At 32.5% G+C, this 14,163-nt stretch overlaps 1 protein-coding gene across 1 annotated transcript in view; it reads right to left on the bottom strand.

Moving 5' to 3' along the window:
* The window catches only part of LOC108917643 (diuretic hormone receptor-like), a gene marked incomplete at its 3' end in the record, with an annotated part of 336,010 nt that overhangs the window by 45,856 nt on the left and 275,991 nt on the right, over positions 1 to 14,163 (bottom strand). The window contains exon 4 of the mRNA XM_018724358.1: positions 7,982 to 8,159. Coding sequence (XP_018579874.1) covers positions 7,982 to 8,159 — 178 coding nt within the window. The remainder of the gene's footprint in view (positions 1 to 7,981; positions 8,160 to 14,163) is intronic.

Below are 14,163 nucleotides of genomic sequence, written 5' to 3'. Positions count from 1 at the left end.
TCTTTCCGAGCATGCGCATTAGGAATAACACGGCTAATGTTAAATTTTTACTTTATTTAAATTTCCGAATATTCTTTTATATCGTTTTTTTGTAGATTTTAAGCGCATTTATGTTTCTATTTTAGGAAACACATGTTGGTTGTTCTTAAATACTTTCAAATCCTTCTAAAAATAAACTAATCTGAAGTTGTTCATTTTTATAGTATCTACGTAAATAGTACACAAGGGTCAGATCCGGTCTGTACAATTTCAACTATGACAATTTGTTGCGGGTTGCCTAAATATGTGACGTCACACTAAAATAATCTATTAGAAAAGAAAGTCAACCTATCAGGGGATGCTACGTTCTTAGGGTGGAAGAGTTGTAGTGCAAATTCCCATGCGATGTAATGTAATACAAGGAGATACGGGTGCATCGTTACTAGGAAGATAAGGTGGCCAGAGCGATTTGTCACCATTTTTAACACTTAGATGTTTAAGTTTATATTAAAATCTCAGCTAGTAGTTATATTCTACAATAAAATTTCCGAAAATTGAATGTCAATAAGTTTTTAACTCAAATAGAATAGTGTCATATTTATCATGTGTCATAGTGTCATACTTTTATTATTATAAAACCTAAATAATTACTAGATGTTCAAATAACGAATATAAAACACTTTTATCCAATTGTTTATGTTTCCACCGTATCAATGTGGTAAATATTAAAAAGTTGTTCTATCTGCGAAAAATATTTCCGCCAAAGGAGTTTTTGCATCTCCATCTATTTACTTATATCCTCTCCAAGTGTGTACCACCCCTGTATAAATTCGGTTAATTAATAATAAAGTCTCCTTGCGCACCGATAAAGATAACTGCAAAACGAGGAATGCCTCTAAGACAACGGAAATTGAACGTCATGTTCTGTCTTTATAGATAATTCTTTAGAAAATAGCATTTACCAAGTCTCAAATATCCAGTGAGCGTATGTTGGTAGTTCAATTATTTCGAGCCCTCGGCATTACTGGACCTTTAGGTTCGCCATGTTTCAAAATTAATAAGCTTTTGACGTCCCGGGAAGCCGTTTCTAATAATATTTTATACGTATAGAACCCCAAGATATATCTTGCCTGTGTTATGATCCCTCCTGCTACAAAAAGAAACAATGTTTGTGTAAATGAAACATTAAAAACGTACTTCTTTTTCTGAAAAGCTATTTTTGGTAAAATTATTTGATAATTTCATTGTGAAAACATAAATCAACCCCAATATTTATCCCAAACATCGTAATTCCTAATATTTTCCAACTCGAGCCTCGTTATTTATTTACAACAACCCTATTCTTTCTTGACTCTTTGTTCTTGTTCGGCTTTAGCAGGTTCAAAGGAAGGATTAGATTATTTACTTCCTTGCCTTGTCTCGCTCATAAAAGGATAAATTAATATTTAACAAAGCTGTTTGTACGCACGCTGCCAGATATAAAGTTTCTCTAAAATTAACTGCAATGAGAACTGCATAATGTAAATACGTAATATATCTAGTTACAGAAATAAAACAAAAACTAAATTGAGTTAGTAAATTTCAAAGCCGGCTTTGCGAAAAGTAGAACAAAAATTAAAAAATATATATTTAATTACATTCCCATCCTACGACACCCACGGAGAGGTTTTTATTTCTCCTCTACGAACAAAACAGATCTTGTTCAGCTACAGGGATCGAACCCGCGGTCTCAGCAGCAACGATTTGAAGTTTAATGCTTCAATCGCTAGATTATAACTAAAATATAATGAAATTAGAGATATCCGAAGTGTAGGTACCTCTTTAGTTAATTTCATCAATTCTTTCATCAACATTTTTATTATAAGTAAAATGTTTTATAGACCTATTTATGTTCCACTTGAGACAGATCTGAATCATGGGCAGATTATAATTTTCCTTTCCCTTTTAACTTTTTCTACTTTTCTTACTGAAGCCTTTAATGGAATATATACAGGGTGTTAATGAATTTATGTCAAAAATTTAAAGGGGAGAACAAGGAGCAAAAACTGAGTTAACTGATGTCACAAACTTGTATCGGAAGTTTAAGGTTATAGAGAAAAAAGCTAATTAAAATGTGTTTAAAACTGTTTTGGAACTGCTGAAATACTTACATGTATTTTATCGCGGCGAGTACCTACTTACAAAAAATTTTGTAACACTTTTTACGAGTGTGTAGGTTTCTTATGAAGACGGATTGTACTTGAAAGTCAGTTTGTATTACATTGTTATAGTGATTGCTGTGCTGTTATTCGAGAGTACATTTTAATAGCCGTATTTCCAAGTTTTTCTTTGAAAATGGCGCATTTATTTAGCAGTCGCGAATATTATGATATGCTCATAATTTATGGCGAAACAAACGAAAATACGCACAGAGCTTGTTAAGTGTACCGTGCAGGATACCCCCAACGACGTGCCTCCGCACCGCGAACATTTGTTGCTGTAGCGCAAAGAGTTTTGGACATCGGTGAAGTACAACCGCGTCGAGGTCGCGAAAGAATCTTCACATCCTGTTGTGTGGTGGACAATACGAGAAGCTCAGTTGTACCCATTTCATATTCAACATGTTCAAGCGCTTGCTCCTGAGGATTTCCACTACGCCAAGGTTTTTGCGAACATTAAGGAACATGCAAGAAGTGCTCAATTTACTACGCAAATACTTGTTACAGATGAATCATGTTTCAGTCGAAATTGTATATGTAACGTCCAGAATACTCACCACTGGACAATCGAAAATCCACACGAAATACGTCGCGGTGCCTTTCAGTAACAGTTTTCAGTGAACATGTGGGCCTGTTTCAATATGACTTTTTGAATTGTCTATAGTCTGTTTAGAAATGAAAGAGAGTAATAAAAGCTTATTATGTATGCAAATCGTAAATAAATGTAGTACTGGTGCTTATATTCAATAATTTTATATTATGTATTATCGGTATAGGATGAGGTGTACTTTTAAAAAAACTTTGTGCGATCGGACTGTACTAAATTGTAGCAGGTAGCTAAAATTTAATCCCCGACAATCCGTCTTTGTCTATGCCGCTTCAATTTCTCGGTCCATTTCTCTTATAAGTAAACAATATAAAAACAGCATTTCAAAACATGAGGCTACTTTAAGCATCATAACCGGGTTAAGAGGGTTTTTAGTAATTCAAATAAAATTATTCAATATTATTATCAAAATATTTATTTAAATTTAATGAATAGACTTTTATTCCACACAAAAATATATGTATTTTGAAAATTCAAATTATGGTGAGTAAATGTAGTGTTGTATAAATGTACAATAAAGAAAATAAAAAAGTAGGTATATTAAAATTCATCCTCTGAATATTCTGATGAATTATCTTCGTCTCCTAGATTGATAACGATAGGTTCCACAGTAACGTCAATTAAATTATCGAGTTCCCACATTTTCTCCTCTTCTTTTTGTACATGATGTATACATCTTTGCCAGTTATCTGCAGTTACTCGTTCCAAGGAATTTTTTAACAAAATTTTCACGTCACTTAATTTAAACGTCGTATTATTTCGCGCTACATCTCCTTTTACCTGCGCCCAGACTAATTCGATTGGGTTAAGTTCACAGTGATAAGGTGGTAACCGTAGTACCGTTATTTGGCGATTTGTTGCCATTTCATCGATAACATATTTTTTCTGATCTTTATTAAGATTGACAAGTGTCAAAAGTTCCTTTTTCACCATATTTGTTTCAAAAGAAATGTTTTTTCCGGATAACCATTGAATTATATCGGCTTTCCTCCAAGCAGTCGTAGGCGTCCGCTCGGTCTGCCGTGAATGGTAACTGGCATTATCCATGACAATTACAGACCCCGGAGGAATAAGATCCAACATCTGTGTAAAATACTCTTCGAAAACATCTGCGTTCATGTCTTCGTGATAGTCACCTGTATTTTTAGATTCAAATAAAAGTAAACCGCCATCTACAAAACCACTGGCACTACCTATATGTGTCACTATTAATCTTCGCCCTTTACCTGAAGGTGCCTTGAACCCTGTTGAAAGTCCATCCAAAAATGCTTGTCGAAAACTTTTTACATTTTTATCTTGCCATACTTTTGTTACAGTATATCCCTCGTTGACCCAAGTTTCGTCTAGATAATAAATATTCCTCCCTTCGTCACGGAATTTTCTAATTGATCTTAAGTAGGATCTTCGCCAACAAATAATTTCATCTTTATCGATAAGAACTGACTTCCTGTTCTGCTTTTCCCAGCAAAAATTCAACTCTCGTAAGACGGCCCATAATTTGCTTCTACTGATTTTTGGCAAATCGTTGTCCTCTGAAAGTTCACTTAAAATTTTGTTTAGCGTTGGTATTTCTTTTTTAAAATAAAATGAGTGTACTTTTCTGCGAATGACATTTTTGAAGAAATCATCTATAACGACTTTTGACCTCCCTGTAGATGATTTTGGGGGATTTACAGTATCTTGTTCATTTTTTGTTTCCTTTAAAAGTCTGTAGATAGTCGATTTTCCAATCCCTGTCATTTTTGTTAGCATTAGTGTTACCCGATAATTACCTGAAACGAAATATTACAACGCCCATGGCCGGTTCTTATCTCGGGGTTTTATTACTCTCTTTCATTTCCAAACAGACTATAGACGCTTAGATGGTGCTTCGTATCTAATTTTTTTGCAAAATCTCCTGCCGGAGTTAAAGGAAGACGTGCCATTAAATGTTCGGCAAAATATGTGGTTACTGCATGACGGAGTCCCCGCTCACTTTTTTCGGAGAGTGTGAGACTTTCCAAACATTACTTTTCCCGATAGGTGGATAGGCCACGACAGCCTAGTTAGATGGTCCCCCCTGTCCCCGGACCTCACCCCTTTAGACTTACTTTTTGTGGGGATATGTGAAAAGTGTTGTGTATTCCACGGAAGTTCGTGACGTCGACCAACTGCGACATCGTATTTTGCCGAGGCTTGTAAAACGATTCGAGAAGACGTGACAATGTTGCAACGCATGTGAGCGAATTGGATACGTCGCTCTGAAGCTTGTGTGTAAACAAATGGTGGGTACATCGTACATCCTCTATGAAAATCAGTAGTTCTCAAAAGGTGGCTCCTCGAGGTTGAGGTAAGTTAGATTTTAAAATTACGTTTTACTCAACACAAATCCGTGTATTTACCTTATTTTGACATAACGGACATGTGGCAAAAATATTTGACATAAGTTCATTAACATCCTCTATAATGGTATATATTGATTAACCAGATATCTTTTTGAATCTTTATAAATGGATATTTCTTAAAATTGACCCGGATCAGAATCGCGGACAGAGCAAACTTTTCCTTATTCTTTTAACCTTTTCTACCTTTCGTATTTTAATGAAAAATTTTATATTTACATACCGGATGTTTAATAAAACTGACCCAGATCAAAATCTCGGCCGGGCCAGACTTTTCCTTATACTTTTTACTTTCTCCTACTTCATTTATTGAAATAGTTTGAAGAAAAATTTTGTATTTACTAAACAAATGCCTTTTTGAAAATTAATGTACTAGAACTAGATGATCCAAAGAAGTGATTCGGATCAGACTTTGCGCCATATTTTTTACTTTTTATATTTATTGAAGTCTTTTGATGGAAAATTGTTTATTTACTGACCTGACGTCCTTTATAAAATGTACATACAGGATGTTCCGCATAACTAACAGAGACAGAATCGTGGAGGGCCAGACTTTTCTTTACTTCTTTTAGTTATTTCTGCTCTTTTTACTTTTGAGGTTTGTCTTATTGTTTTTGTCGATTCATGTAACCTTTTTATATTTTTTACCCATTTTTAGCGGAAATACAAAACAATATTTTTTATCTCTCCTAAAAATTTGAGGAAACAAACAAAGAGCATTATTGCTTCTCAAATTTTCTGATGAGCAGTATGTAGTTTTATTAGTTTTCATATGATTGTTGATCGAGGGATGGTTAGCCTCTAAATACGTGAGAAACTAGTGAAATTTCTTTTATGTTTGGCGTAATATGCAGGGTGTCCCGTTCATGTTTCAAAAAAATTTGTGTGGAAGTTCCCCATGGGAAAATAATAGGGGTAGTTCATGTAAAGTTTTTTTCTTAGACGCCCTCTTTTCGAGATACAGCTTGTTGAAGTTGTTACTTTCCAAGTAGTTTCCCTTAATTATATTTAAATTGGCTAAAGATAAATATGTCAAAATTTGTACACGAGTAAACATCAACTGTGCGTTAAGAATAATATGTAAACGGTTTCTTTCTGAAAAACAGTGTCGCCGATATATGTAATTGAAGGGATACAATCGAAGAAAAAATATGTTAAAAGTCAAAATTTATTACATTTCTAAACGGTTCTGTAAAGTCTATAAGATACTACAAAAAAAAGGTATACTTGTCGAAATTCGGTAGCATGTACCATTTTAGAGAATAATGAAGTCGATTCTCAACTCGCTCAGATTTCAGGTCATTTCTAGTCTAGTCATTATTTCTCAAAATCAAACTGATTTTGAATTTTAATTAAAATCGCATACAATCGATTCGATTCCAAATTATTTATGAAATATTTCATCTAGCTTTTGGTTCTACTTTTTGAGTTTTTGACAAGTCAATATCTGTTTGTTCTCTTATAGTCTGTTTCGCCAAGTTATATCCGAAACCTCTACTTGTATCATAACCTAGTTTAGCCTTGTTACATAATGATTTTTATATATTTATTATTTGCTTTCATAAATTTATTAACATTTTATAGCTATCTATTATTGATTCTACCTTTTATTTATTCCAATTCTCATATTTTATTACATTTTCTTAACAAAAAAAAAACATAAATCTAAACAACAGGGGAACTTCATTCGTGAAAGTAAGATTTAGACCATTTCGCACACGCGAGTCTCCTCGTAAGAGATTGGAGGCATTTTGAACTCCCCAAAATTATATCTAGAAAGCATAAAAAATAAAGGTAACTCAAAGGACAAACATCCAGAAAATAAAGAGTATCTTTTAAATACAATTTTTCATATGTTACCCTCGCTTTACCTCTCGGACGAGAAGGTTCACGTAAATACAAAATCTTGTACCACTTCTCAGCTAAAAACCTTTCTGAAAAGGAGGTCCACTAATCAGAGGAAATCCTCCTCAAGCAATCCACGTGATCACCGTTAGAAGAGAAGAAAGTACATATATTTCACGGAACTACTGACGCATGATGGTGAAATGTAAATCTTGACATCTTGTGGTAGGTAATAGTAGTACAAGAACCAAGCTGACAAAATTTTAACATTTGATTGTGTAGAGGTCTTGAGGACACCTTTAATATCTTAAGAACTTTTCTTTTCCTTCGAGGGTAAAAGGTACTAAATCCATTCCAATGTTGACGCCAAAGGAAACTGAAGAGAAGTTATTTTTAAATCTCACGTTAAGTATTAATTTTAAGAAACAAACAATCAAGAGATGAAGTTTTCCCTTGTTGAAGGGTCTATTCAAATATTTATTTCACAAAACTGTTGAAACCAAAAGGTGCTACAAGGATCATTTGCAGAAATCAACCGCTTAATGTTATTTCTTTTTACAAACCGTGTTTCCTGCAGCAGTGAAGTAATTATACTGTAAAAAATTAAAACGTAGACCATTTCCCTTATTTATCAGATAAAAGTATGAAGTAATCCCGAGGGAAACAAGCTCGGATAAAAAAATACGTAAAGGTTTATTTTTCCATTTTGCGAAACATGAGCTCATCTGATATTCCGAAACGGATTAAATTATTCATTTTTGTACATGATGACTTAATATTTATGTATAAAATAGCCGTCTTGAATTCTCCTGTCTTTCTCCCCTTTTCCTTCTTAGATGTCCCTATCTCATAAATATTTCATATGTCTTTACTGATATAAATATTATGTCATCTTTATTATTTATTTTATTGTACATAAAAAAAAATATTCAAAATATTGATTTCACAGCCTCAAGGTCTTGTATACTTACTTGAAATAAGTAAAAATTCCTATGGCTACTGAGAGGGTGATCAGACTGAGAGTATATCCGACGAAATAGATGGTAGTTTGAGTCTCGATACCCTCAGGAAGAATGATAATTTCCTTGCAGGTCGAGTAGTTCGACTTAGACCACGTGCCATTCCACATGCAGTCTCTTGTGGCATTTTCTGGAAAGAAGGGTCAATAATTAAACACAAAATATTCATAATATTAATACATATTTGCAATGAATAATTAACTACGTCTAACATAATAATTACGGCCATTTGTAGTACTAACCAGTACGTGGTAATATGCTATCTGCAAACAATGTAAAATGAATGGGAACCTCAGTTGACATGTAGATATAGTTTTACATAGATTCAATAAAGCGTTACGCTTGTTGTTACACGAAGGACCGTTCCTTGTATTCATTTGCAACAAAAAGCTCTAATTGATCAAGAGTTTAAAATCATTGGGGGAATAAGTATCAAAAGCTCAGTAGTTTTAGACAATACATTTTTTTTGCTCTAAACTAATCCATATCCTTAGATATGGATTAGTTTAGACACACAGACTCAGAAAATACCATGTAGACACGCCAACGCTGACTAATAGTCTCAAAATTGTGATAATATGTAGATGACTAGTTTACACCTTAGTGTCGTCATATTTGTATAAGGATCTATGGTATCATGCAGTTGTTTTTTATTATTTAGAGATTTCCCTCATGTTATCTGCATTGCAGAATTCCCCCTCTTAAATGCAGATGTTATTAATATTCGCTAATACCAGTTTCTTCACTGTAAAATTCACTGTTGGCGATTAAACATTGTTATCTCTATCTTATTTTATTTACCTACGTAAAAGCTTGTGCGAGATAACTAAAACATGTCATAAACAAATGCAGTAATGTGAACGTAGTTTGACGAAGTTTCTCTTGACGTAGGCAACTGGTTTTAACTAGACGCTAGATAAACGACTGTCCCAAATTGTGCTGCATTGTCAGGGGTCAAAATGCTCGTCATATGCAGTCGTTGTGGTTGGGGACGACGCGACGTTTTAAATTTTAGAAGAGATATACAGAGTAAACTATTCCCGACGCTTCTAATTTGGAACTACTGAAAAAAAATTGGTATAGAACTTCACTTTTAAACGCAGACGTCGCAAAACTAGATCACTATTTAAGATCTATTTTATTTATTGTTTTTCATACACTATATTTTGTTTTTAGTTTAATAATTAAAAAGAGCTGGTCATTACCTCGAAAAACTTCAAATATTTCATCTCAAAATATGCCTTGACACAGGAATGAAGACAAAATTTTCTTCGAGAGAAAAAGGCTTCAAATGAGTGAACGATCTCAGTAACGCGTTTTCCTAAGAAATTAAATGAAGAATTTTTTTGTTAATAGGTAGCTGCATTATTTTAAATTACAAATTAATTTTGTAGGAGAAAATAAGTCTCAACTGTTTGATTTACATGCTCTCTCATATAGTTAAATAGACCTAAGAATAATTCAAACTTCTTACCGTTTTCTCCAGTATTAACACAAATGTGTAAATTATTTTTTTAAATTAAACATTGAGTGATAAAGACTTTATAAAAAAAAGCGTGCAAAATTAAGTACTAAAGCCTATTTATGATTGCAATGGTGTCACGTTTGATTATTAAATGTAGCCGACATAATAATCCTAAATGCCGACTCTATAGCGCGTTAACCCTCGTCAAACTGTGAAATTTTATTGTTTTAGGTTTACCACATTATGCGACCAGGCACTGAATTCAAATCGTTAAAATCGACAGTTGAGAAGCATTTGACTTTTACATTATTTTCAATAGCAAAAAATAGTGGGTTTTTTAATAAACTAATATGAATTTTAAACCTGAAAATGGTCACTTCTTCCACTTACCGCAGTAAAAGACGTAAGTTGTACTTGTTACACCAATTATGAACTGTATTTTAAATATTATTAACAATGTTTAAATTTCATGTCAAAATTGTTAGGTTATGTCTGATAAAAGTACAAATTTTATGTTCTGTTAATATTTTTTGTTTCAGAGAATTGCGAAGACTTTGCATTCGAATGAGTCAACAGTCAATCATGTTGCGGTTAATCATAACAATGAACCACCTAAAAGTCCACCAAAAAAAAAGAAACATTAACTAGAAAAATGAATTTTAGATGTTGATGATTTTAACAAGACTGCAATTTGGAATGTTACTTATGAAATGTATAAAGAGAGTTCGTTGAAATAGGTATTAAAATGTTAAATTTATATCAATCTTAAGATAATATGATTCATTTTAGTCGGCGTTAGTGAAGTTATTGATGAATAAATACTCATAAAATATGATTCAACGAATGGAAACAAATAAATGTTAAAAATATATTGTATTCACTATAAAAAAAAATGTTCTTAAATCTCCTGAAAAAAAAAATACAACCTGGCAACACTGTACCATAGCACATTATGACGTCATAGCAAACTTATCCAAACATTGTAAATGAATTATAGGGACATTATTGTATCATTTAAATAAGTAGGTAGGTATTTTGATTCTTTAGATAAATTGCATGATACCTGTACAAGGTGTCCCAGAATAACATGTACAACGGAAGACCATAGATTCGTGAACTCAAAATAGGCAGATTTAAGCTAATTCATCTATATCCAAAATCGCTTTGTTTGGTCGCTAGATGGCCTCATAACTTTTTCCTCTTTCGGACAATAATGACATAATTACAGTCAAGCTACAAAACCAAAGCCTACTAGCACTTAGTTAGTATTGTAATATAAGTGGCAAGATAATGTATACATTTAAAAAATATTTTGTTGTAGGTACTCAAACCTTTAATCAAAATTCTACAAGAGGCCCAAAAACTTCCAAATCGTATCACCTATCAAATAAAAAATAGTTGTCATTATTGCTCAAAGGAGAAAAAAGTTATGAACGGATATTATCACCATACATCAATTTTGTAGGAATTGTGAATTTTAAAAAACACTCTGTATAACATCAAAATTTGTAGATTGAAAGCAAAAGTCCACACTCCAAAAATAAACAAAATCGATTAATACAATCATATTTACAGTTATTTACAAAATTCAAAAAATATTCACGAACTTTGAGACCATCTAGCGATCAAACAAAGCGACTTCGGATATAGGTGAATTAGCCTAAATCTGCCGATTTTGAGTCCACAAATCTGTGGTCTTCCGTTGTACACGTAAACTTATATCGGAAAATGAAAGGTGTGATTCTTTAGCTCATTCTAAGAAAAAAAGTTGTTAACATTTTTTTTTCAGTTTTTTGACGATTTCTCAGGAAACGTTTGAGATACAAAACTCAAATTTTGTACATTTGTTATCATTAATATTAGCTAGTCTTGAGCGCTAATTCAATTTTTTTCATGTGACAGTGACGGAGTTTTAGGACTACGAGAGGTTCTTTTGCCCCTAATTTTTGCGATTCTGGCAAAATTTCCATTTTAATAGCTTATTTCAAACCGCCAATGTTTTCTACACAAAAAAGATACTCATCATCAGAAGCTCTAACTAGAACCGTTTTCAGGATAAATGATATTTTATAATGGAAAATATGAATTAAAGTGGCAACATATGAATAAAAATTGAATTAGCGCTTAAAAGTAGCTAATATTAATGATAATACGAGTACAACATTTCGTCACCTCAGAATTATACTATTGTATGTGCACTGAACCTAGTTTTGAGAAAAACGAAAAACAAAATTTTGGTTATTACAACTCCGGCAGTGCTAAAGATACATTTTTGATACAATTAAATTAGCTAGATTTTAGTACAAGTTACTAAGAATCATGTACAAAACTTTGGGTTTTTTTGCTAAAATTCAGATATTAAAAAAACATACAACTATGTTATCTCAATAAAAATCTTTATTGTCAAAATTGCCTGTAACATACAACTTTGCATTTTTATAAACGTAAAAAAAAGCAATCCTAACAGATATTTTTCGAAAAAGTTAACACATTATTCATAGAAATACATTTAATATAACAAAATTAAGAGCAGAGGAAAATTATTTTGGAAATATTGCTGTATAATATGTTCAGGCATCCATTTGAACATACTTTTGAGAGCTTGTATTTTATTTTCGGGAATGGATTCATTAAAAGATAAACGCGATGGGAGTTGCATTTTATTGCTGGTTCTTGCAGCATCAGATCTTGTAGGTCGGATATCACGAATACAAACTTTTTTCCAATTTTCTAGTGCATGATTAATTTTATATTCTACTTCAAATTGAGATTGCGTGAATTTTAAGGCAACGACGTGGCTAAAAGGAACGGATTTGTAATTATATAAAGAAGCACATGCTTTATAATCTTTAAAATCATCTTCCTTTAATTGGATAATTTTATACGGTTTTTCACTTTTAATAGAATTCGTAACAGAGATAAGGGTGAATAATACTCCGTTTTATTTAATATCCTTTCAATACAACTATGTACAGAATCGATTTCTTGGTTACATGAATGACCAGGAGTATAAAATTTCATGGTTACAGAAGTTATATTTAAAATAACAATGTAGTTGTTGTGACACATACAATTTTGTTACCGAAAGATAATAAAATTCTTGAGGTTAACAGAGTGTAAGTACCACATACCACTATGCAACCGTAAAAACGTTGTATTGGATGCATACAATTTTGTAATTCTGGTTGCCTGCATCAAAACTATTAAGATACAACTTTGTGCCTCCACAGAAAAAAAGTTTAACCGACATACAACTTTATAGCGCTAATAACTAAAAAATGACAAAAATGCTACATACAACTGTATAACTCTGAGGTGACGATTTGTGTTCTGTATCTCAAAGGGTTCTTGAGATATTGTCAAAAAACTGAAAATATTTTTTTTCTTAACACCCTTTACCTCGAAAACAATGCGTTTGCGGACTCGTGTTAACAAAAACCTTTTCTCTTAAAATGATCCAAAGATTCACACCCTTTATTTTCCGCCATGTTTTCAAACACCCTGTATAATTTGCTGCAATAATAATTTTTTTAAATTTATTTAATATCATTCTCCCAATTTGTACCTTAGAGAAACATAAATACGTGAAAAAGTGTATCTTTTGTAAAACTGTTACAATGTAATAATACATAAATTTTCCTTTTTAAAAGATACAACGTTATTAGTAAAGTTGCACTAATGTATCGATTCGTAAATTCAGATGTGAAAAGTGTAAAATTACATGCAAAATAACTAATAATCTAGTGTGTAATTTTAGTGCACCTTTATGTTTACAAGAAAGTTGTTTACGAATACTATAGGCTAGATCAATATCTACTCAATGCTTAGCAGCTATTCATTTCAAGTTTCAGTAGCCATAAACAATCGCACAATAAATTTAACTCTGCGCAGATAAGCCCTAAGATCCCTTTGACCCTTTTAAATATATCAGTAGCAGCTAAGTCCACTGAATCCATGGAAGGTAATTCCCACGATTTGCAATATCTTTATCTTACAGTTGATACAAAAAGGGAAACAGAAAATAAATAAACGGTATTTAGGCAATCCTGTCTATTCGAATGAATGGTCTGTTAAAAAGAAGATTAGCAGTTTCAGCTAGGAAGTAATCTTCCAAGTCAATATATAATCTTGTATTGAGAAGTACTTTTGATGCAATAGTTCTCGATTTCCGGTATAAAGTTTTGAATAAAGAACTTAAAAGGTTTTGCGGTAAATTTAACCAACAAAACTTTTACCACGAAATGAAACTTTGTAACACGATAAGGAGTGAAACATCTACTCCGTTCGTACGCCAACTAGGTCAAATATCGCAATATTTTTTGGTCGAGAACAAGGCAATCGGATTTAGGGCTGAAAATTGCGATATGAGCTTTTAACTGTGACTTTACAGAATTACTATTTTGAACAAAACGGATGTAGTATGTCTGTCTTCCATTTAAATGGTATGTATCAACAGAATAGAAGAAGTTTTGAAAATATCCCCGACTTAAATTCATTTTAAAATAATTCTACAGATCTTTCGCCAATCTTTCCGTTATCTTCTTGCTTTCCCACGCCTTCTTCATATTCTATTATTCATCTAAATTGTATTTTGATATCGTCGTAACCCCGATATCAATTTCCAAGACGGGAAAATTCCGTTCTTATAGCGTCGAACATAAGGAAAATT

The sequence above is a fragment of the Anoplophora glabripennis genome, unplaced genomic scaffold (genome assembly GCF_000390285.2).
Source record: "Anoplophora glabripennis isolate ALB-LARVAE unplaced genomic scaffold, Agla_2.0 scaffold44, whole genome shotgun sequence".
Taxonomy (NCBI): domain Eukaryota; kingdom Metazoa; phylum Arthropoda; class Insecta; order Coleoptera; family Cerambycidae; genus Anoplophora; species Anoplophora glabripennis.
This window is presented reverse-complemented; position numbering and strand designations above follow the sequence as displayed.